At 46.3% G+C, this 24,721-nt stretch overlaps 1 protein-coding gene across 2 annotated transcripts in view; it reads right to left on the bottom strand.

The window, feature by feature from the left end:
- LOC142582649 (hemicentin-1-like) overlaps nucleotides 1-24,721 on the bottom strand; it is a 249,764-nt gene that overhangs the window by 61,073 nt on the left and 163,970 nt on the right. For both annotated transcript variants that reach the window (XM_075692571.1, XM_075692570.1), the window contains exon 2: nucleotides 17,036-17,365. In XM_075692571.1, the coding sequence (XP_075548686.1) occupies nucleotides 17,036-17,365 (330 nt within the window). The remainder of the gene's footprint in view (nucleotides 1-17,035; nucleotides 17,366-24,721) is intronic.

Here is a 24,721-nt window from a genome sequence, read left to right on the forward strand (position 1 = left end):
GTGCAAGATGAGCAGAATCGGAAAAGCTCAGAGTATGCACCGACACGCGCGCAATGAAGCGTTCATCGATCAGTTCATGAAACATGGTTATGTAGGCTAGGGCATTTCATGAAACACAGTGACGCTTTTGTGGCTTTGCACGTGGCGGACGCATGATGCGACTGTCCCAGGATGTTCTCTTCCGTAAAAAAAAAAGCCTGTCATTTAAGTACCCTAAAGCTGTCCGAAGAAATATCGCCGCATTGCTTTTCAATGCGCTCTAAGTGAAGACGAAGTTAAAATAATTGTGTCAAAGATCTCGCTACATGAAAAAACTGATCGACTGAGCTAAAACACGCATCACTGAGAAAGTGCTCATATCCTGCGCTAATGGTTGCATAACAGTCAACGAAAACCACGCGACAAGGAAAAGAACGACAAACGTCATCTCAGTGCGTGATCGTCCGACATCAGGTCCGTATTAGCAAGTTCACAGTATCGCCGACATGTGTTAGTGTCAGCGTCCCTTTTAGTAGCCCAAATCTCAAGGAAACCAATTGAATCAGGGAACACATGAGTCTGTCTGGCGAATGCGGTACAAGCATTGTATTTGCTGCCTGAAATTATGTCTTCCAGTAAGTGGCACAGCGAAATGCATCAGTGCTTCATTGCACATACATAGGAAAAGGATAGGCAGCAGTCAGACATGAGATCTCCAGTAAGAGTTGTCTTCTAGCCCATGTCCTTGAATGGTACTAAAATAAGAACAAGACTCATCGCCCTTTGTAAATATGGTGATATAGATGTGATGGACACGTTGTGTACGCCATGTAAGGGATAAGACTACTTACTTTTCACCATGTGTGCTCGACAGAGCAACAGGCGTCCACAACACTCTTATAACGATGACAGTTTCTTGCACATACAACCTCAAGGGTATTCGAGAGAAGCGTCTGTGCCCAAGATCTTTAGCCTGTTGCTTTTTTTGAACAAAAGTTAGGCCAAGACAGGGTTTAAAAAGAAGTAACACTTCTGACAGCTCGTTCTTCATTTTTTTTTTGTCTTCTTTGGCCTCACAAGTCACTCCTACGTGAACGCAATTTTCTCTTAGATTCAATTCCTTTTGATTTCCGCTTTTAGCCCACCTTACGCGCAGAAGGAACACCGACATAAAAATAAAATGAGCGAGGGCCAACAGCGAGTAGCGGTGAGTGCAAGCCGGGGTCCCGATAGCGTCTCCTTGATTAAACGCAGCCTTGCGTAAACGTTTCAAGTTTTCCTCAAGCGTTCTTGCGCTACTGAGGGCGCCTAAGGAGAAAATAGCTTTGCCTTACATTTTCTTTCGATCGCCTGCTTTTGGTTAAAACGCGTGGCTTGCGAGAGTATTTATGCCAGGTTGCACCCCACAGGCAATGAAAACAACATAGGTGTAGATAACGTTTACATAGTTTGCATCGCTCGTGCGATTGTAACGCTGATGCAATCGTGAAATCGAGTCTAAACGCTTTCTTCTTTTATCCGAACGGGTTGGAACCGCATATTTATTGCAAAGCTCGTAAAGGTTTGCCGACATGTAAAAACAAAATGTAACGCTTTCCGATTGAGTTCACGGCGTGTGTCACTGTGCTGTACTGCTGCTTCCGGATCGCGTTTGCGACTTGCGCATGCCTGTGCCTCTAAATTAGCAGTATTGATCTACTTACACTGTCACGTGCGTCTTCCCATGGAGCTTGCTTGCATTTGTCGAGGCCACATAATGTACACAATCCGTAAGCGTAGATGCGCTGTCGTTCCCACGTAGCATTTAATTCCATAGCTGCGACATAGCTACATTGCTGGAGAAGTACTTCCGCGGTGATTTACATCTATCACAGACTTTCACAAGTTACAAGAGAAATTAGCACATCACAATTACAATTGCTTCAATCAAAAATGCAATTGGTAACAGTTACCAGTTACTGCCCCACGAAAGTAACTGGGTCATTACTAAAAAGTCACTGATTACATTTACGTTATATGCCTTCCAACTTTTATTAATATTGCCCGAATACACTAAATATACAGAGTGAGCTGCCCTTTCTGTGCGTCACTTCAGGCTTTCATACATTATTTAACTTCCAAAACACTTGCTTTCCAAATTTTCATCGGTAGTCTTTCTTTCTTTTTAAATCTAAAGACGTTAGCAGCGATGCTGTAAGCTCGCTCGATGTAAGCGCTGGAAAGAATGACGGTGTTGTAGGGCGTAGAACACCTTGAGCACGAGATCATGCTTGCTAAATGCCACTATGCTCGCTTCTAGGGCCTCTATGAAGCGTAGCAGTTCATTGTTGGTAGGAATCGATAAAGACGCTCCCGGTAAGGAAAAGCTGAAAAAGCGTGGGTGAGGCACTGGCAACTACTTCCGATGGCGCCATCGGTGTAAATTTCTAGCAGTTTCGGCTCAATTCACCGGCCAACATCTGGTGTAGCTTTTGCGGGTCCGCTTTAGTCGTTAACCATTTAGACTTATACAGCTTTGCTGCTCTAGTCATCATCCCGGCAAAATCTGAATAAATCAAATTAAAAACTTCAGCGATGGTAGCAGAACTTGCGGCACTCCGTGCTGCGCTTGACTTCATCAATCAGGATAGACCGCAACAATGGACAGTGTTTGGTGCCTTCAAGGCAGCCCTTCAGTGCATACAAAGTCCAGTGCACCGCGGACCCAATGAACAGCTGGCATCAGAATTTCGACAGATATATAATCGCAGCCATGACAGGGGACACAATATATTCTTTCAATGGTTTGCAGGGCATTTCAGCACCAGAGGGAATTACCACGCCGACAAAGCCGCCCGATCTGCACATTAAAGTGGTCAAAGTGTCTTGATTCCACTTTCGCGAACAGATGCTGCGGCTGGGCTCCGATTGATGTACCGTGAATGTACTTTGACCCTGTGGAACTCGAACGTTTTCACCATGTGTCGTTTGCGTACGCTGTCTCTTGAGAAACGGATGCATCTACCATCTAGGTTACCACGGCGGGAACAGAGCATGCTGTACCGTCTGTGGCTAGGCGTTGCATTTACGAACTCATATGCTTTCCTTATTGGAATGGCCAACATCCCCACGTGCGACACATGCAGCAGCGATGACACGCTTGTACACATTATCTGTGTCTGCCCGCGATATAATGCCCAAAGACAAGTTATTTGCAAAGTGCTGAACCAGTTGGAAAATCGTCCACTATCAGAACTAAGAGCTTCAGGTCAGTGCTCCCAAAGAACATCCGCGCTGAACGCCTTACTCGCGTTACTAAGCTTCCAGCGGTCTACGGGCCTTCACAATAGACTGTAAGAACGCCGCCCCATACTGCTCTATAGTGTACGCAGTTTGTTTGTGCTCGTCTAGCTCTCTTTCTATCTCGCTATCTCTATCTCACCTTTCACTCTTTTTCTTTTTTTGTACCCTTACTCTTTCCACCCGTGCAGGGTAGCCAACCGAAACTACCTCTGGTTAACCACCCTGCCTATCTATGCGTCCTTTTCCATCTCTAGACTTATACTAAGGAATTGCAAGGCACGCCAGTAGAAGTTCACGTTCCTCGAAAAGGTGGCTAAAACTGTAATGTAATTAAAGAGCCTTACTGTTTATCTTTCAGGCCTCAAAATACTGTTTGCGTTACATTCGCAAAATCAGTATATGTGAGTGAGGAGCGTATCACGCAGGCAGACTTGAAGAGGTGCTCACCTGTATGAGAGAAATCATAGACTGCGCTCAGTGAAAAATTGAGTAGCAGCTTTTACGGGTGCTGTGCATACCGCTTAAGAGCGCCTCCGAGAGAGGTATGCAAAAGTCGGCTTTTCATGTCGAAACCAGCGCATACACGAGGCTGCCGCGTAGGACGACCGCAGGCGTCCTGCTTTAGTTCCCGCCAAATTCGAGTGCTAAAACGTGCGCCTCCTGTGGCAGCTTGTCCCGCCAATGAAGCAAGTGGTTACATGTAAGTGCTTCTTGAAAAATATGCAAATGAACTACACTGACTGTTGCCGAGTAAAAATACAATTATTAAACTAAAAAATTACAGAAAGAATGTAATGAATGCAAGTAAATAATTAAATATAAGTGTTTACACTCAAATCTGATCTACGAGTAAATTTTTAAAGACGCGGGGATAGGTAGGTATTCGAGCAGAGCGTTGCCGCATGGAGCACGATAACTTTTTGTGTTTGAGCCACATAGGCAGCAGTCTCGCAAAAGTTCTGTGTACCTGCTCGTTAATTTTAACGAGGTAATTTTATGCTCTTAACAACAAAATAAAACAATCTTATTTTTATTACGTAACGTATTGTTATCTCCTTCCGCAACCACAATCCCACTGCTCCTCTGAAAAGCACGCACCCATGCCCGACATAAAATTAAGTGCACGGGGACCTTTTATAGCCTCATATTCGAGACGAAAGAAATGAAACACCGCCATATTCGTTATTATACCAGATATATAATTTAAATTATTCGATTTTACTTCGTGAAATGTTGTCTGTGAAAGGCACTCCACAGATGAATATAAACACGAGAAAAAAAAGTTCGGAATAATCTAAAGTAGTCGGCTCATCCAACTGAAAACTTGTTCACAAAAACGAAGGATAACGCTAGCTTAGTGACTCCAATCTTCATTATGGCCAGACATACGATCGTCACTCTAGCAAATGAATGTTGGGCTGTATCTCAGAAGCTAACCAGTGCTCTTGCTCTTCAGGCTCCCTCTGCGATGAAAGCACTGCTTAGTTTTCTAAAACGTTCACTTTGATTCTTCCCAACTAAGATAGCAAAGGCTGTGAGTTAAGTTTAGGCACCCTAACCAGGCCTCACTAGATAGTAAATTGGGTTTCAGACTTCTCATTCTTAAAAAAAAAACATCTTTTTTTTTAAACGCGCTTATGTTTCATCCACTGAGATACGACTTCCGCAGTTTCTTTACCGTGGAATTGCCTGGCGTCGCCCGCCGCTCTATTAGGCAATTTCAATAGCTAAGGACAATAGAAGTAGCCCAGTATATGGGTCGGCTCTTACGTTCAGTGATACAGGTCCGTCCTTCGAAATAACGATCGCTGTAAAATCGAACGCGCCCATATTTTAGTTGCCGAATAGGGTGGTAGAAGCACCAATAATCACTGTCCACCAATGCCGTCCTCCGTCTCTCATTGGGCAGCATTTGTATATATGGTTAGACAATAGCATAAGTGTCAATATGAAGCAGAAACTGATATTAGGCCTTGTCATCAAAACTGAGAAGTTTTAGGGAGAATGCGCTTCTAGGGAAAAGAGCCAAACACACAAAGTCAACTGGTAGACTTCCTTACGTGTGTGTGCGCTAAGAGCAGTAACAAGTGACCTCACAGGGCTTGCACCATCATGCAGAAGATCTCGAAGTATCAAGCACCAGTGTAACTCTTTCAGCGCAGACAAGAAAATAGCTGGTATGCTAGCAGCTTCCTAATAAATCCCACGTAAAGGTTCGTTTTCAGTTGGGCAGCCAGTCCAGCGTAAAGTCGCTCCATTAGCACCCGAAGGTGAATCTAAATCAACCGACATAGCTTTTAGACTTGACATTTGGGGCCGTATTCACAGACGACATCTATAGGGAATGTTCGCACAGTTGTGAAATTTTGCGTCAATGGCACTGGTCACATCGGCGTCTACAAGCGACAGCATCGTTGGTCTAGTACCAGGGACAATCTCCCGTGGACTACCTTCTGCGGCAATGGAATTTTTCTGCACATGGGTGCTACTACACCATTTATTCTGGCAGCATTTCAAAGCGCTTGGAAGAGATAGCGAATCAGCGTAGCTTCCACGTGCAATATAGTCTCACATTTATCCGCCTGCGGAAGAAAGAAACACCGCCCATCCACCACGTACAAATGGCAGACCAGAGAAGCTGAAATGTGCGGCCACCATGTGTATCGCTGGGTTAATTCCGACGGTTTATTAAACTCGTTATCAATTATTGGTTACGTCTTTGTGCTTCTTAATAAGCATACGCACATGTTTGGCTTGGGTTTATCACAGTGTTTATCTGAAATGCCGCACATTGCGCTTTTCATAATCGCCATCATGGAGGGCTGCAATGAGCGGTTCATTCTATTAAACCAGCGGGTTCATCAAAATATTTCTTAATTATGTTACGCATTTGTGTTTTGTAATGCTTTGTTCATAATGTTTATCACTCGTTTGTGCATTGTAGTTACCAGGTGACACACTGAGGCCGCACATTTCATTTAATTGAAGACAGGGGCACATTTTTGAACTTATTGCAAAGTCGGAGAGAGGCTGCTGCCCGAATTCTATGCTGCGAGAGAGAAACGACGTCACTATCGGCGTAGCCAATGGCGCACCACACCTTCCGCCGGAGGGTTTCTGTGGTCCGACCGCGAGCGTTTCGCCTAGGCATATACAGTTTCGCTGTAAAAGTATTTCGTTAGTTATGCCATCATGATATTGTCTTAACCCCATCCCCCTCTGTGTCCCCTGCCTGAAATAATAAGTAGATTTCTATGCCCACTCATAGAGAGAGAAAGAGAGAAAGGCAAAGGAAAGACAGGGAGGTTAACCAGAGATTATCTCCGGTTGGCTACCCTGTAGTGGGGGAGGGGAAAGGGGATGTAATAGGTGAGAAAGAAAGAAGGATAAAGAAGAAAGGAAAAAAAAGCCTAAGCACACACACGCACGTACACACGAACTATTTCTGTGGGCACTGTCACGCAGCCCACAAAGGCATTCCTAGTCTTACGCAGTGTCACTGTACAGTCCTATGCCACACAGTGTACTGTCACAATTTGTCAGAAAGTCCCGTGTCTTTGAAGTATCGCCGCAGCGCCTTCATAGCGGATCGCGCTGATGTTCGCGTAGGCCAGGTACCAAGGATCTTGTTTTCTGTCATTGGGCGCTTGTCCAGTTTGTCTAAGGTGGCTGAGAGGACAGTTCTTTGTCGGTTAAAACGAGAGCGCTGACAAAGAAGATGCTCGATCGTTTCGTTGCACCCGAAGAAGTCACACAATGGGCTGTAGGCCATTCCGATAAGGAAAGAGTAGGCATTTGAAAATGCTACTCCAAGCCATAGACGGACAAGAAGGGTGCAGTCACGTCGTGGAAGCTCGGGCGGAATATGGAGCTGTAAATTAGGGTACAAGGTATGGAGGCGTGCACTTGTGCAATCGGAAGAATTCCATTGGGCTAATGTCAGGTCACGCGCAAGTGCGGAAAGTTTTTTCGCTGCGTCGGCTCTCGAAAGAGGAATGCCGACACACTTGACGCCGTCATGGGTAGATCGGGCAGCTGCGTCTGCTCGATCATTGCCATGTATGCCACAGTGACTAGGCAACCACTGATATATTATATCGTGTCCTTCGTCAACTAGTCGATGGTGGACTTCTCTGATCTCTGCGACGAGCTGCTCATGTGATCCATGGCGCAGTGCTGTGAGTGCACTCTGTAGGGCTGCCTTGGAATCACAGAACATTGACCATGCGTGGCCTCTCCTCCTTAATGAAATGAAGAGCCGCACGCAGGGCTACCAGTTCAGCAGCTGTCGTTGATGATACATGTGACGTCTTTAGCTGTATCTTGACGGATCTTCTCGGTATCACCACAGCAGCAGCTGCGCTTGCAGATGTGACTGAACCATCGATGTAAACGTGTACGCGGCCACTGTGCACCTCATGTGAAAGTTCTAATGTGGCCTGCTTAAGGGCAGACGACGGCATGTTGGCTTTCTTCATGATTCCTGGGATGGTGAGGCGTATGTCAGGTCTGTGCAGACACCATAAAGGTGAGGATGGTCTTGCTGCAGGCATGTAGTTCGATGGCAATGAGGTATGATTGGCATCAGTTAAACGGCTGAAAGTTGTGCGTGGCCTTTCTGCGGGTAAAGCGGCAAGATGGTGAGAAGGTAATCGGGCAACGTGCCGAATATGCGCCCTGAGAGCGTCGGTTGCCAAGTACGTTGATATTGGATGATCTCGAGCTATGACAGTCGTTGCCGCTGTAGACGCACACCTCGAAAGACCGAGACACGTCCTTAGGGCTTGAGCTTGTAGTCCCTGGAGTACACGCAAGTTTGTTTTGCAGGTGTTCCCAAGCACAGGGAGGCTGTATCTTGCGAAACCGAGGAACAAGGCGTTATAAAGCTGTAGCATAGAGAAATTTGTCCGTCCAACACGTAAGACGAAAGCAATGGCTCATACCACCCTATACAATGGCTCACACCGCCGCAGTAGGGTTTCTGTGGCCGGACCACGACTGTTTTGCCTAGGCCCCATATACCGCTTCCCTGTAAAAACTAGAAAATAGGCCCCATTTAGCAGAATAGTGTCATTCATCTTATTTTTCTGATGTAAATAACATGTTTATGTTTTGCCTTCCCCAGCTTAGACTAACGCGGGTGTGAATGTAGGAGTTCTTCAGGAGCACTCTACTTGTGCGGGACTTGCCTCCGTAGCTGTCCTTTCACTGCCACAAAAGTTTGTTCGAGAGTAATACTAGGAACGCTGCACAGGAACCAGGAACGAGTAGTACCGGTAAACACAATGCGTTGGTGAGCGAGTTGGTGCGAATACATACCTACTTTGTTTAGCGCAAAATAACGGACACAAGAAAGCGCCTTGTCCTGTCGTCTTTCTTGTGTCCGTTGTTTCACGCTGAACAAAACAGTTATAGTACCGGGAACGCGGACACCTACGCGGTTGTCACGCGAAAGCTCGTTAAAGTGAAAGTATAGATAATTTTCAAAACATGACGGCTATGACGTATTACAGACTCTCCTTCCGGCGCATGCAGTATAGACCAAAGCATAGCCCTAGATTGGTTTTTCTTGCTTGAAGAATCGATCGCTGGAGGGAAATTCGAACAGCACCTGTCCCCAAAAGTGATTTCTCGAGAATACCACTCCTTAATGGAGTCGATAGTTACTAGAAATAAACACAGCGCATGTAGTGATAAGGCCCGCGCGATCTCGCCTTCTTATAACGTTTAACTCAGGGAAATAATCAGAAAAATAAAACACATTTTTAAAACAGCGCTTACAAGCAAGGGACTGCTTTACGTTACTTAACTTAATATTGCTGATAGGCTAAAGAAGAAAAAAAAGATTACCGACGATTACGTTACTTCCTAATGCGAAATTTGAGCGCAGCAAATAAGCTGTTTCACCTTTTCGATAGATTGAGGCAAAGAAATCGAGCAACACATGTATGCGCTATCACAGAATTTTTTTTTATTTTTCACACGTATTCCTTTAACAAAGACTCCACTAGGTAAGCTTCTGCTTCGGCGGCACGCACCTCTGGATTCTGACGGCGACGGCGCTGGGCCTCTGCTCTGGCAGCTCGTTTAGCAGCAGCAGCAGCAGCAGCAGACGGAGGACTTCCATCGGTCGTCTCGCTCATGGCTCAGAAAGAACTGGCAGATAATTTCGCAGTGGCGAACGGCAGCGGCAATTTCGGCTCGGGCGGTGCACATATACAGATCCGCCGCCACCGATCTGGCTCTCTGATTGCCACCGCACAGGGCGAACGGCAGCGGCAATTTCGGCTCGGGCGGTGCACATATACAGATCCGCCGCCACCGATCTGGCTCTTTGATTGCCACCGCACAGGGGTTGCATTGGAGGAGGAGCGAAGAAAGGAATTAAGTTCGAGCCGGCGCTTTGACAACCGGAGACTCGCAGGAAGAGGGGGGAGGGGGGCGGCGTGTACACCCAGCGGCAAACGATGGGGGCAGAAGCGCGCGCAGCAAGCGGACAACACGATAAAGGGAGGAGGGAAGAGATAGCAGCGACTGACTGATGCCGCTGACGCCGATAGTGAGTCAACCCCAGCTGCGGAGTTGGTTTCAGGGACAACGCCGCCGATGCCGACACAAACAATATGATACCCTCGCTTCCGCAGCGCTAAGAACCAGGTCTAGCCGTGGGAAGGTGGTCACGTATTCGTCGACGTGCCGGGGCCTACGTGAAATAACCGGCGCGTCGGCAACTGAAGAGCACCCTATCCGCCACACAAGAACAGGGGGGGGGAGGGAACCCTTTCCTCCTCTTTCTGCATGGCGGCGACGGTGTTCTATGCAGTCACGTTATCTTGACTCTCTAGCGGCGTCAGCGGCATCCAGCGGTATCAGTCGGTCGCTGCTAGCGCTGGGGGGATGAAAGGGGCCGGAGCTGGTTACGAGGCCGACGACAACGCCGACGACGACGCGAAACCCAGGAACGGACGCCAAAGAGCTGCGCTCTAAAAACGTATAACGCAGTGCCAGCACTACACCAACGGAAATTGATCGTTTAAGTCCCGTTGCTTACGTTCGTGAACGTGTCCTCTTATTGTACTGCTAGCATAAGAATGACGTATCTTCACTAAATGTCAATTTTTATATGCTGTTTATTCAATTCTGTTGTTTCCTATGCCAGACGAAGATTTGACAATGAAGATGTTAGCGTTTGTGCGCAATATAAATTTTGGAGCTATATCCACCGTAAAAATGAACAGTTCCTGGTAGAATCAGTACTTATTTGAAAAAGAAAAACGTTTGGCGTGGCATTTTCCAGATACAGGAATTTTGGTATTACTGAACAGCGGCTGCACTATAACTTGAAACACGGCGGAGTTCAGTAAACCCACTGAAATGTAGAATGAAGTGTGAGATGGCCATTGTTGCGCAGCACGATGGATTTTATTTGCTAGTAGTTAAAACGACGCCTTGTAATAAAAGGTCGCAATTGCTAATTGTCAATTTTCATTATCATTCGCTAAATGAGGATTCTCACTGCGCACCAAATGCAGCGTGACTTCGAAGTGATTGTTTGAGTTGTCGAGCTATTGCGTTTTGTCGTGCCCATTCTCGCTGAGTAGTCGCCGTCACAAGGAGACTACTGTCACATCAGAGCTCTTTCATTCGCCCTAAAGGTTCACAAGACACATGCGCCCTTTTTTTTCACAGGAGAGAAAAAGAAATTATGGGCTTTTACATGCCAAAACCACTATCTGATTATGAGGCACGCTGTAGGGGGGGAGGGGGACTCCGGAAATTAGGACCACCTGGGGCTCATAACGGGCACCTATAGATCTATGTGCACAAACGTTTCTCATATGAATGCCCACATATGAATGCGACCGCCGTGGCCGGGATTCGATCCCGCAACCTAGTTTTTACAGGAGAGAATGAGCTTTTGTGCAATAAACAAAATGATTGGCTTATATTTTACTTCTATGTTTCAATGTGTTCTCTAATCTGCCAATGACCTCGGCTTGTTAGGGCTATGTCGATATGAAAGGATACAGTCGCTGTAAATGTATCAATTAAGGTACCGAAATATTTACAATAAATGGGCTCCGATATGTCATGTAACGTTTTGATTGGCGGATCTTGCTTTAGTATACTGACACTTTGACAAAATGTCTCAAGAGGTAGATTGATAAAATATTGCCCGGATGAGAATGACCGACTTTAATAATGAACTGTGAATATTTGTTTTCAACGGAAAGAAGACATATTGCTCTCTCAAATGCATCTTCTGCCGGATGTTCCTCAGAAGCGCATTACTTGTATATCAATAAACGGATTCTGAAATATTGTTTTTGTTGTTTCTATCTGGTGCAGAGCACCTAACACACCCAAAACGATCATGCGCATATGAAATGTCAATTCGATATCCGAACACTAATTTCGCTCTCCACGTATAAGCGGTGAACGCACCTGGACGTTCGAACCCTTTCGGTCATATGAAAATCCTCCCGGAAATCGAAGCCTGGCGCAGTATTATGTGTTAGTATGTCGCTGCTCATGCTATATCGGTATTAGTATCAGCTTTAACTTTTAGAAGACGAGATAAAATTGACAGCACACAGTGTAACGAGACAGTACTTGCACCTTGTGAGTATTAGTCGTATAATATTTTGTACTGCTACTTCTATATCTTCTACCCTTTAGGCCTAGTATTTGCATTAGTACATTTTCTTCTTCTAGAGCAGCACTTGTTATGCCATTTGAAGGATATCTTGCGCGTCTACATACCTACAAGAAATTGGCGTTCTGTCATTCTAGAATTCATTGAATCACTCGTGAATTCAAATATGGCTCGTGGTTTAAACTGTAAATGTCTTTTTTAGCGTTCTCTTGGTCTCCGCTGGCCAAGGCGTGTCACTCATCCTTTGTTCCTTCATCTAACCTGCGATACATTAGTGATGCAAGTTGAGGCATCTTTTCTTTATGACTCTCTCACTTTTTATTCCTTCATCTAATTTTTCAAGACCATATCGAGACAGTATCAAAATACTAACACAAAAGCACGCTATGAAAATTTACTCCGTTATCTTCGCCAATAAAGAAATGGCTAATTACCCATTACTCACACTAGAGGCTCCTTCAGTCTGGCTGGCCGTGCACCACTGTCCGTCCAGCTAGAGCAATATTATATCGGAAGCTTTTGAACTATCCCTCGCACTCTGAAATTTACGGGCAAAAGTACTCGAAAGATGGGTATATATACATGACGTGATAATCTCACATTTGTAAATGTAGTTCCTGCTCCCGAGTACACAAGACGCTAGTTACTACTACTACTTATGTGCTACTTTTTCCTACCATCTTCAAAGCACTAGGCACACTACTACGACTTCGCTCCCAAAATGGAGTTCAGTGTTCCTTTTTTCAGCATGAATGAACACCTCAACAGAACAAGCAAACGTTAATTAAAATGATCGTGATGAAATGTAAACGTTAGTGCGCACAGGAGCAGCGTCATGAATTGCCCCGTCTTCTCATGTGCGCGTGCTGCTCTTGATTATCAAGGAATATTGGTTGCATCCTGTCAAATGTTCACTGTGGTATTTGACCGTTGTATGTTTCTCTCAGGTGACAAGCACACAAACAAAACAACCGTAGCGGAGTATGGGACCATAAGCACACCTTACAATCTGTACTATAGGCGCCTGGGAACCCATGTAGAGATCGTAAACCTGAAATTTAGTTGGGCAGTAAAACGACTTATCTGGGCTTGGACGGGAGACTCCTAAACTTAGTTTTAATCCTTCTCGCTCCCGCTGTACGTGGTGAACGTGGTTTCATTTCATCGAAACTCGGTGCTGCCGATCACTAGACACAGGAAAATCAGTATATCTTAAGAACAACCAGCTCCCTTTTTTATTAGTAAAAAAAAATTTATGACTGTGATAAAACCAGCACGGCCCCAACGACACGTGTAATAAAGAAGCAGTCATATTAACACAGCGTAAAAAAACTGCAGGAACAACATTAAAGCTTTTCTACCAACCTTCATGCAACGGCTTTCAGGCTGCAATGGCTATTTCAACGTGGTAAAGTACAACGTGGAGAAACGATACTTTCTTTTGAATGTTATAGGGAATACTGGAGACACAAGTAATCTCTGCTACATCGATAAAATCGCTTTTGGGACTAAACTTACGTAAATGTTGTCTTTCACAAGTAATAAAAGCTGCTCCAAAAAGCCAGCGTTCTTTTTTTTCTGTTCCTTTATTCGTTTGTTTATCTCGCATTTACGCGTTCTATTTCCTGAACAAAATATTATAATATGACACTTCTAATGATCTTTATTGTGTTTGTCAAGAAAAATCAAGAGCACAACGCTTCTGCGTTGACGCGAGATGAAGCGCTTTATTTTAACGTGTAAAGGGCAACCTATTTCTAAGTGCGTATATTATACGAGGTTTTGATTTCGATAGGTATGCACACTGATAATAGTAATAAAAGAACAATTGATTGAAATCGAAGACAGTTAGCTGACCTTATTAGGGCAAGAAAACTAAACATAAGGCGTATTTTTGCACAATAAAGCAACTAAGGAAGCTCCAAAAAGCTATGCTTCACCAATTAACCCAACCAGAAATACTTTTGCTTAGGAAATACTACCGCGTGAAGTCAGTGGTGGCCTTTGTGTATGACTCATTGCTTTGGTGCCGTGTAGGTGTCTCTTTGTATTTTGGCGCAGCCTTTTCATCCTCTTGTACGCACTATGTGACGACTGTTTTAGTTGAAACTGGCAGAACTCTTACCACTCTGATATAAAGTTCTATTTTGATGCATCATTGCTCATCGAGGGCAACTAATCTTCATAAATCGCGACAGGGAAAGAGCCAGTCGCCAATCACAAATTAAAGTGGTAGGTATAGCCTTCCACAAAGCAGAATAGTTTGACAGTCCTCGAAAAGTTCTCGTGTGGGGCGATAAATTTTGATTTCAACTTCCGGTCTCTCCTCACTTTTCACGAAGCCAGTCGCAGTGTTTTTCTTTTCCTACTTAAATAGCAACTCCGGCGATATTTCGATGTCAACGGATGTCGATAAAGTTCGCTGGCTACGTTCCTCTGAACACTTCTGTCATGTCCTCAAAAAAAAAAAAAAAGCAGATTTGAGAGTTGCGCACATGTTTTCCAAATAAATTTAATTATTTGCCTTGAACACTCTACCTTGTCTCCTCCTCAGTTACAAGCCACATTGTACGTGAAGTCAGGAGTGTTCCATGCAGAGCATGCCGGGATCATGCAGACGACAGCGACGAGAGCGTCTAGGAATCGACGATCGTGAGCTAGTGCATGGCGTGAGAAGTTGCTGTCGCGCGAGATTGCGTTCCCTGTAGACGTACAAGAGATGGGAGTCAAGTGGTGCTGCGTTGTTGGCTGCACGAACTTCAGCTCTCGCTATCTGCACACGTGGTTTGAGCCGATGCCGATCGCGTTCAGCCGAGGTTAAGCCTATATGTCACAGTCGCACATGCGTCTGCCGCTGGCGGACCTGAGCGACTGACTTGAAGCTAATTAAGCCATCAAGATGAAGAAAACTACTTCTATAGTTCAGTTTTACCAATACAGATTTGAAATAAACCATTCCTCATTTGGTACAGTGCCCACACAAAAAGCGAGGAGCGAGGACACGGAGCAGTATCGACATCGGTACGTTGTTGTTTTCGACAGAAAGCTGCCCGCCACACTCACCGGCACTTCCCTAAATTAAATGCGACGACGAAGATGGTTGTATTTTTACGTATTGTCATGCCAGCTCATTATTTAGCTTCCAAGGTGCACTGCTTGCCTCGTATCCCAAATGGGCAGCAAGGGTAGGCCTCTTCGATGCAGCAGCGTAACGGTGTCTGTAATCGCATCGACGTTTCCGCGAGAAAACTACGCGTTCTCTAAATGAACGATCACACGCGCAAAGTCCTCATCTATGTCCCCTTTAAGGAACATATTGTGCGCATGAAGAGAATGCCAAGAATGAAAAGTAGGCAACATAACGCTCCCGTACTAGAGTCTCCTGCTCGCTGTTTTCGGAGGTGCGTGGTCGCTCATATCAGCGGAATAAAGAGTGATGCAACGGTGCTTACATGCACAGAATCAGCCTGTTTTGATATTTTATGACATTCTTTGATGTCAACGATGAGCGGCTAGTGTGATCTTGGATTGTAGCGCGAAGTGAGCACGGACACAGAAAGGAGCAGACAAGACGAGCGATAACTCCTTGTCTGCTCCTTTCTGTGTCCTTGTTCACTTGGCGCTACAATCCAAGATCATGTTACCGCACCAACTCGTCCAACTTTCCATTCTTTAGCTGCTAGTATTATATCTCAAGCGAACTACGAGTGGTCGCTGCGCCTTCCGATGTAAACTAATGCACCGTTCGTTGCTTTGGACTATCAGCGGCGTTTTTGCGAGATACAAACGCGGAAAGTCGTGCTCCACATCTTGCAGTGAACATGCGAAGCGTTTCCCTGAGAAGGGGTACAATACGTAAACTGCAAGCAGCACGCATAAAATGGAGTGGTTTGGGCTAATCTTGGTCTTAGTCATGTCCGCTACGTAGCACGATATGTAGCACACGGGTGCGCTCGTTGTGGCAGGTCGAATGCGAATGGTAATTTGTGGCTATCGAATTTGTCAGAATAATACCTGTCAATTCTTGACAGATCCGAAGAGCTGGTGCAGCTAACGTTGTCACCCTAGGATCCGGCGCGGTCACGATTCAGCCGAGCATCGGCTCTTCGCTGTCAGCAGGCGAGACCGGCATGCCTTGCGCGCCTTCCCCGGTGGAGACACTCGTTACGTCACACGAAGAGGTTCGCTTGGCTGCTTGGTGAGGTTCAGGTTTCGCTTTTGCGCTTTTTTGCTTATTTAAAATTACTTTCAAATTTGCGAAACAATACGACTGTCAGACGCGTGACAGGGGAGTCTCGGGAACCTAAATATTCCTTTACCTTGACGCGGTCCAAAAATCGCCGAAGTACCTCTTTAACTTCATCAGTATCAGTTGGCGGCTATTAGCACGGATCTGACGCGGACTTTTAATTAAATTCTTCAATTCTTTCTCTTGTAGTGAGCCCAGCTGGCCCTTCGGGGAAGACAAATCGGAGCACCTTCGAGACCTCACGCTCGTCAGCAAGACCAAAGGAAGTAAATCAGCGGTATAGCTGACAGAGCACTGCTTGATATGATGTCTAGGGAGTGGCCGTCCGCGGCGGTCACGTCCAGCATTATGTAAACTAAAAGGCGCTACCTAGCCGTGGCTCGGTAGCTCGCGAGCCTTTGATGCATCCATGAACCAAGGCGGACTAATCAAGAAAGTAACCGTCGCTGTAGGATGCTGTTATTAAAGGTACCACTAATTCCCCTCTCAGTTGAATATTTCAGTAAATATGTCGACTTGTACGGGCAGCAAGTTTAGACAAGTGGTAGCTCGAGCAACTATGACCACGTATGAATTAAGAACCGCAGTCGTTGGTACAATTCTGGTGAAAACACCCCTTTCACATGGCAAAGACTCTGCTGAGGAGTAGTGTTCGCACAGCCTTTCGTGCGTTAGTGCTGTTTGCAATTAGCTTGTCGCCTTCGATAATGACACCGCCAGCAGCAGAATGCGTTGGAATTTTCTATTGCTCACGTTTATAGCGTTAAAATCTTTTTTTCTGAATTCGCCGCCAGACACTTCGGACTAGTCGAATACTGAAGCTTTGAGCAGCATTACGCACAAAGGAAGAAGAAGAAAAAAACACTCACCGAGCGTCTGTAGCCTGGTGAAGGACAAGGACGGGCACTTTCCTTGAACGTATGTGACGTCACACTTGTACGTGCCTTCGTCTTCGACAGTGAGTGGCTGGATGCGCAAATGGGCGGACGCGTTGCCCGGCTGAAAGGTTGCGCGGTGCGGCTCGCTTAGCGGGCCCATCACGCGGTTCACCGTCTCGGAGAACAGGTACACTCGCTGCCAGTCCTGAGACACGTTCTTGGTCCACGTGATGAAATACACGCGCCCGCAGCTCGCTTCGTCCACCTCGCACGGTAGAACGGCCGAGCCCCCCACGAAGCCGGTGACGTTGTGTTCGCGACCTGCGAATGATTCAAGAAAGAGAGGAAGAGAGGGGGACCTTAATTAGGGAGAACGACCAGAATCTACAGAGATCGAAGCATTGTAATACTTTCGAACACAGCCAGTAACTTAAGCGGTGCACAACTCGGGCGTGTCAAAACAGACGAAACCATACCTAGGCTGGCTGTACTGACCGTACACATGACGTGGGATGCTAGCCTTACACGTGCGCTGTATATCTCCGAACTAACGGTCGCCATCGGTGTAGAAAAATTAATTCCTCAGTGGTGTGGAACATTCTTAGAATGTTGCATAAACTTCCATACTACACGTATGCCACGTGGAAACTATAATAGAAAACTAGGGGTGATTTCATTCACGCTTCTATGATTGTGTGCATCAAGCAAGCTCGTCGCAATGCCGAAACATCGTCTTCACTAATGCCTATGCACAAGTTTTCATTTCAACAAAAGCAATGTGAATTTGTCCTCCCGTTGCAAGGTTTCTAGTACCTCTCTATCTTTCCTTAATTTCAATGACATCTCTAACAAGATAAGCGGAATCCAAAAATACTACGAGAATCCTTCTTGTGTCAAGGGCAGACGTTTAAAGGAGACACGGGAATAAGAAGCCTGTTTCAACTCGTAAAGCTGCAGTTAGCGGCTTTTTCTTTCCGTCACCCCCATATTTCTCGTGGAGAAATAAATGTTCCATTGACTGATTGAATGATTGATTGATTGATTGAACACAAGCTCGAGTTGGAACTTCCCACTGCTGTGATTTAATTTGAAGCGACACATATGCGTACGTAACCCAGAACAGCCCCCCCCCCCCTGTTAAGAACGGCCCGCTGAGATGCAAGTTTTGCCAGCCAGTTGCGACAGCAGCAGCAACCTTGTCTCGGAACGCCACCGTTACGCTCTAGCCTCGTCGCCATTGTGACTAAACGGGCTCGGTGGACCAACTATTGTTACTGAGCCCACGGGAACGCCTACTAAGACCCCTTCCCACGCGCCAACCAAGACGCCAGACAATGGGCGGCGGCGGAGGCCACTGTGCAAGGTCCGCTCTGGAATTTAGAGGCGCCGGCTGCGGTCGGCGTGACCACCTGGCTACGGGGACGCAGGACAATGGACAACGCGACGGCCGCGTTATGAAGGTCAGCTGCGAGTGCAGTGAAAGTGCGTACGTGTGTGTGTAAACCATCCCGCAGAGAGGCGGCTTGTTTACGATGTCGTCGAACGTTTTGCCTCACCTAGGGATCCAGGGATGGATGGATAGATAAAACTTTATTGGATCTATTTAAATGTGGTTGGGCCCCTAGACGTCCGGGAGCCCCCTGGCCGACATCTCTAGGCAAGCACGGTCCACCAGCCAGAGCTGGTCATCCGAGCAAGTGACTCGAAGAGCAACCTCCCACGAGGAAAAGGAAGGGTTGGGAATAGGTTCTACCGCCATGGGCGTGGGGCAGCTCCACAAACAGTGGAAAAGATCTGCCCGGGGCGCTCGGCAGGTGGTACATTGTGGATTATGGAGACCAGGGTAAAATAAATGTGCCAGATAGGGAGAAATAAATGCTTTGGTCTGGATCTGGCGCCGGATTGAACTCTGATGGGCGGTAAGGGAATGATGAGGGGGAGGTAAATCTCGCCTACCATCCTTGTAATACGTGGTAATCTGGTGGTAGGTGCGGATCCCCTCTCCTGGTTTTTCCATGGGGTTGGGTGAGGGGTCGTCCAGCGTCCGGAGGGAAAGACCTCGGACATGTGCATTAACGCGCTCGTTCCCGGGGACACACTCATGCCCAGGTACCCACGTGATAGTCACCTGGTGGGGAAGCGAAGGAATGTTTTGCAAACTGTGTGTGACTGTCTTTGGTGCTACGCCTTGAAGCAAATAACTGTATGCACTTTGGGAATCGGTGCGGATTTCTGTAATGGTAGAAACACGAAGTGGATATAATGAGCTGTTGTCGGCGGCTAGGGCGTGCTCGTCGTCGTGCTCTGTGCTCGTTGATGTACTCGTGAGCTGTGTGCTCGTTTGCTGTAAGCTTCTTCTTGCGGGCTCCATTTGGGAGTCACGCTAGACTGTGTAAATGTATCCCATGTTCAACTGTAAATACTGTGAATAAACCCTGTTCACCTAGTTCCTCCCAAGTTCCTCTCTACGACCTTCAACCCTTACAGATGGTGGCAGCGGCGATATCGTCCTACAACTCCTACAACTGGTAACAGCGGTGGGATCGTCCGACAAATCTTACACCCCGCAGCCTGAAAGACCACAAAATGAAGTCGAAGATAAAAATATCAAGGCAGTTAAAAATTATCCCTAAGTGCACCCGCTTGCTCCTATGTTCCAAAATATAAAACGTTTCGTCTAAAAATCCTCTTATCCGTGCCCTCAGCGCACCTTTAGTGATAATGCGGGTCCGGTCATCCTTATGCCTTCTGGCGCAAGAAGTGTCGACAATCTCTGCAGTGAAACACTAAAAAAGTTTCTTTCCCACTTCTCACGTTGTTATGGTCCTCACGCAGTCGGTCGCTCAAACACCTGCCGCGCTTACCAACGTTATACACACTATAGGCACCGCAGGAAAAAGGGTATTCTGCGAAGAATTTCGCTCACGCAATCAACATACTGCGTACGATGGTTTATTTGGCATTGACGCCCGCCAGTTTTTAAACGGACAGTTGCCCTTTGTCATTTCCTACTTCTTATGTGGAGCTGAAAAAAATCATCCTGAACATACGAACGCTTCTCCCAGCTTCTTTAGGCGATGTGAAATGCAGCGCATGTATTTGATGACCGCACCATGCGTATAAGCCAATTAGCCCAATCAGCTACGCTACTACAAGAATGCAGTAACCGATGAATTTGCAGCAGACGAGAGCAGCTTTGCACGTTCTTCAATTTATAGGCTTGGTAGGTTACTCTGGGTTGTATTGTGAATATCCATCCGGCTTTGCAATAACCGCCTGACCGTTATAAGTCATACCACTAAACTTTGTCTAGACGGGAACGAGGAGATAAGATGAGGACGCATTTATCCCCCTGGGGACATTTCGAAGCAGGAGCGAGGCAACGATCGATGTTACAGTTCTCGTGGCTGGTTCTGGTAAATGTAATAGAAACATCACTTCCTGTAGATTTCCTCCTCGACTGGATACGGCGGCATATCTCTGTAAATATGCGGAAACTGAAATAATACTGTCAATAATTTATATCTCCCGCATATCCAGAATTATTCGCAGCTCTCTATCTGTGTTTTGCAAACACATAAAGAAAGAGGCAAAAACACGTGGCGAAGAATCCTAGAACAAAAACTAAATGTGGCTTGCGAGAAACAAGATGGACACAGGACCGGGGAAAGTTTAGGAAAAATAAATCTCAAGCAAATACATCAACTCTGTGTACAACAAAGGGGAGGTGCAGGCGGGGCAGTTCTCGCGGCAAATCTTTTTTTTTTTTTTTAGGTAAGAAGGTGAGGCAGTCCTCTCTATACATTTGCGATGAATTTTGTGGTAAAAGAAATATATATCGAGGACCGCAGACTGTGTTCCCCTTGAGGGAGCAGATAAGGCCGAAAGCACCTTCGTCGAATGCTCTACTGCGGCTCGCTCGAAATATCTCGCATTGTCGACGTTGATCAATAAATCATTGGTCCATTTCATGTGCCGCGGGCAGGAAAGAGTGTAGCACAAGAACAAAAGTGGATGTTAAATAATACAGCAAAATAAAAGCACGAAGAGTGAAATATGGACGTCCCATCTGCCTTCGTATGTATATGACGTACTGCAATTACGACGTTCAAAGTTTTGAATAAATAGCGCTTTCAAAGTAAAAACGCCTACTGACACAAACGGATATGAGTTATACGCACCGCACTGTCATTTCTTTTTAGGCTTCTCTTGCGTAAGCCAAGTGATCGTTACCCGGGCCTGAATGCACGAATAAGAACGGATTTTAAATAGCTGTGCATTCAAGATTTTGAGCTGTTCTTTTTTTGTTCCTTGCTCCAGATTCAATTTAAATTGCCTCCTCCGTTTCTTGAAATCAACTAACAAATAGAGACGTGGTTTCCTGAAACATTTTTCTGGTTGATGTTAGAATTCTTTGTGTGATACGTGGTAGCTAATTCCGTGCCCCCCAAAAATTGTTTTTCCAGTGCCATGGTTTGGCTAGAAGCTGTGGCTGACAGGAAACGGAGGGGGAGAGTAAATAAAGGAAAGCAAGCAGCGCTCGCTCTCTCTTTTTGTGAGTGTGTCACTCCCTATTTTACTGTCATCCTTATAAAGTAGTTGTAACGTTTGGAGCGAACAAGACCTTGTAAACTTCCATCACGCAGGACCGTATTTATCTTACGCAATAGCGTAGTGTGTGTATGTGCGTGCGTGTGTGTGTGTGTGTGTGTGTGTGTGTGTGTGTGTGTGTGTGTGTGTGTGTGTGTGTGTGTGTGTGTGTGTGTGTGTGTGTGTGTGTGTGTGTGTGTGTGTGTGTGTGTGTGTGTGTGTGTGTTTGTGTGTGTGTGTGTCTAATGAAGTAGAACTGTGCTTCCAGTCAAAGGCGTTTTAAAGACGTCAGGTTAAAATTTTTTGTTCATGAAAACGAGTTCGGTTGGTGACCTTCTCTAATATGTTTGCTGTCTCAATATATCGTACCTTTATTTCTTTTACGAACTTTACTAGCGTGTTAACCTTTCATGAATAGGGCGCCTGAAGAACATACACGAAAAGCCGATACACACAAAGAAAGGAAAAAAAGGATATGGGAGTGGGGAAGCAAAACAATATTTATATAAAGAGCGGAAAATAGGTGAGGGTGGATGTAGCGAATAGAGAGTCTCCGGAACAAGTACTAGCTGTCCCCGTCGCTTCCGGGAGCGATTGGGACAAAGGAATCAAGACAGAGGCGATGGAAACAAGTATCTGTGATGGAAGTTGCGGGAACAGTTGTTCCACCTTTTCAGGCTCGTTGCGACCAAGACAGACTAGTTTAATTGTGTAAATTATGTCGATGTGATCATCCCCGCCCCGCCTTTTGTACGCAGCTACCAACACCCCTTGCACAGCCCAAGGACTGTGTAGGAAAAAGAAGGCGAGCGGGCTTTTTAGTCCACGTTTTAGTCGACATTATACAACTCAGTCTAGCCATCCGGTCAATGATGTCTCACTTTTCGAGACCGAGGCTGAAAGCTGTGAAGTATTTGGAGCAAAGTAGGTTGCATGTTTATTCGCCTGTGATTGTTTTGCAGAAACGCCTGTGCTACGTTTTAGATGCCAGACGCTAAGCTAACCGCACCGTGTGTGCATGCAGTATGAGAGCAGCCGAAGCTCTTTCCTCACAATATGGCCCGGCAGCGTGGAAACGAGAAGTTAGGGCCCCTAAATTACGTGCCTTGCCCGTCGTGTCCAGACCACGAACTTAGAGGTTCGTCCTATTCAGCAGTTGCTATGTGCCGAAATGCCAAAGAAAATACTTCAGAGGGACCCGACAGGCGTTCTGGTCGCCAAGAGAAAGCCAAGAACGGAAGGGAATAAATGTAATTTCATGCGAGGATTAGCAAGCAACCACCAAATGAAAGAGAGCAGAGCTGAAACAACGGCAATGCTTCGTTTTGCGAGACATTACCCGTTTACTGATTGCACCAAACATATTCTGGCTATTGTCTAGACAATCTTATGTGGTTTTATTGAGATAAGTATTGATAACGCACATTTCATAATCAATAGCGGGAGGGCACGCGAATAAAGACAATCATTTATTTGCATCATGACCGTTCTCTTCGTTGTGATTACTTCCAGCTAGGTAAACAGTTAAGGAGAGGGGATTAGAAGGGCATCTCTAGATTGGCCACGCTGCATCCCGGACTCATTCGCGAGGAGACGTTCTCGCGATGCATATACTCTCCTTTCGAAGGCCTTTCCTCGTGGTGCGAGGAAATCCGGGATAGATCACCGGCGGCCTAGACGAAAAGGAGGCAGTGGCCCACCGTATCACTAGGCACTACAAACATAGTATATGCCCCATCCCCCCTCAACTTTCCACGCACTCGACCCTGGGACAGGAGCTATCCGGCGCCTTACCGCGTTTGCGCCCCGCGGAACCGGCGTCTAATCTCATTATGCGCGCTTCGTCTTATGGAGAGGGCGCCGCATATATCTCGAGCCCTCGCTGCGGATTGGACGATGGCGATTTCCGCTTTTCTTCTGTGCTTCTCTTTTCGCTCTCACACGAGTGTTTATCGAGAGGCGGCGGTGAAACTTTGCAATAATACGGCGGTGTCGGCGGCTGCTGCTACGGCTGTGCAGTGCTTGCCAATATGCTTTGTTTATCCTGGGCCCTTGCGTATAGTGCGCTTATTCTTCTTCCTTCCCCAGTCCGCGGTGGCTCTCTCCGTCGTATTTGCTTTCCCGTTCGTGAGGCTCCCCGCCGCGATGAGATTATTCGCGATAACGAGTAACGAGGAGGGAGATAGATCCACGAGAAATCAATGCTTTTGCGTGTACGGTTTATGCGCGTATAGCTGAGGTGCCATCTCTGTATTCCGAAATGCCCCGTTGGAAGGGGCGCTCAGATTACGGGTTATTACGCTGTCGGGATTTTTTTTATGTGTGTATGTTTGTGTGCGGCTTGGGGATGTTCTGTTATGTGCAGCGGGCAAATTGCTAGCTTTCTTGTGCGTGCGAGTGCTTGTATTGTACGCTTGTGCTCTTACGTTCGTTTGTGGAGACGGCGAAAGTGACCGTCAATTGCGCTTTCTCCAGGCAGCGTTCACCTTATTCGGGGTGCTCGGCGTATGTCTCGCGCGTGTAGTAGTTTCGTGCTTTTGAGGCCAAAGCGATTCGGAAACAAAATTGAGAACAAACCATGTGGATAGACACGATATTCGGCTGGGTGTGTTTTGCAGCAAATAACCACATACCCCGCTGAGTTCCTTTATTTCGGTTCCTGCAATAAATATATTACCTCCACAGGCACCTCCTGCGAACACTTGCGAGTCTTCGAACAGTCCCCTTTGTATACTTATCACCAACACCGCTATGCAATGGTCTTACGGGAATCGTACAAGGTTCGCCGAAGTCCGAAATCCATGTCTCAGCCGTCTCTCGCTTTTCTGCATTATTGAAACAGTTTCAAAGCGTAGTAATTCTTCAGAAGTACATTAAATGTACCTGTCAACTTGACATATTGCGCATGAGTCAACAACACTGCATTCACCGGTGCACAGCACGCCTTTTCTGATATCGACCTATCCCAATAGCCGTTCGCATGTACCGTATCTGGTGAAACTTTCATTGCTGTCAAGCTGAGAAAGAAAATAACAGCAAAGAAAGATACGGCGAGGAGCCAGATGCCTAGGGCATCATCACGCTGAG

Source organism: Dermacentor variabilis, chromosome 5 (assembly GCF_050947875.1).
Source record: "Dermacentor variabilis isolate Ectoservices chromosome 5, ASM5094787v1, whole genome shotgun sequence".
Taxonomy (NCBI): Eukaryota; Metazoa; Arthropoda; class Arachnida; order Ixodida; family Ixodidae; genus Dermacentor; species Dermacentor variabilis.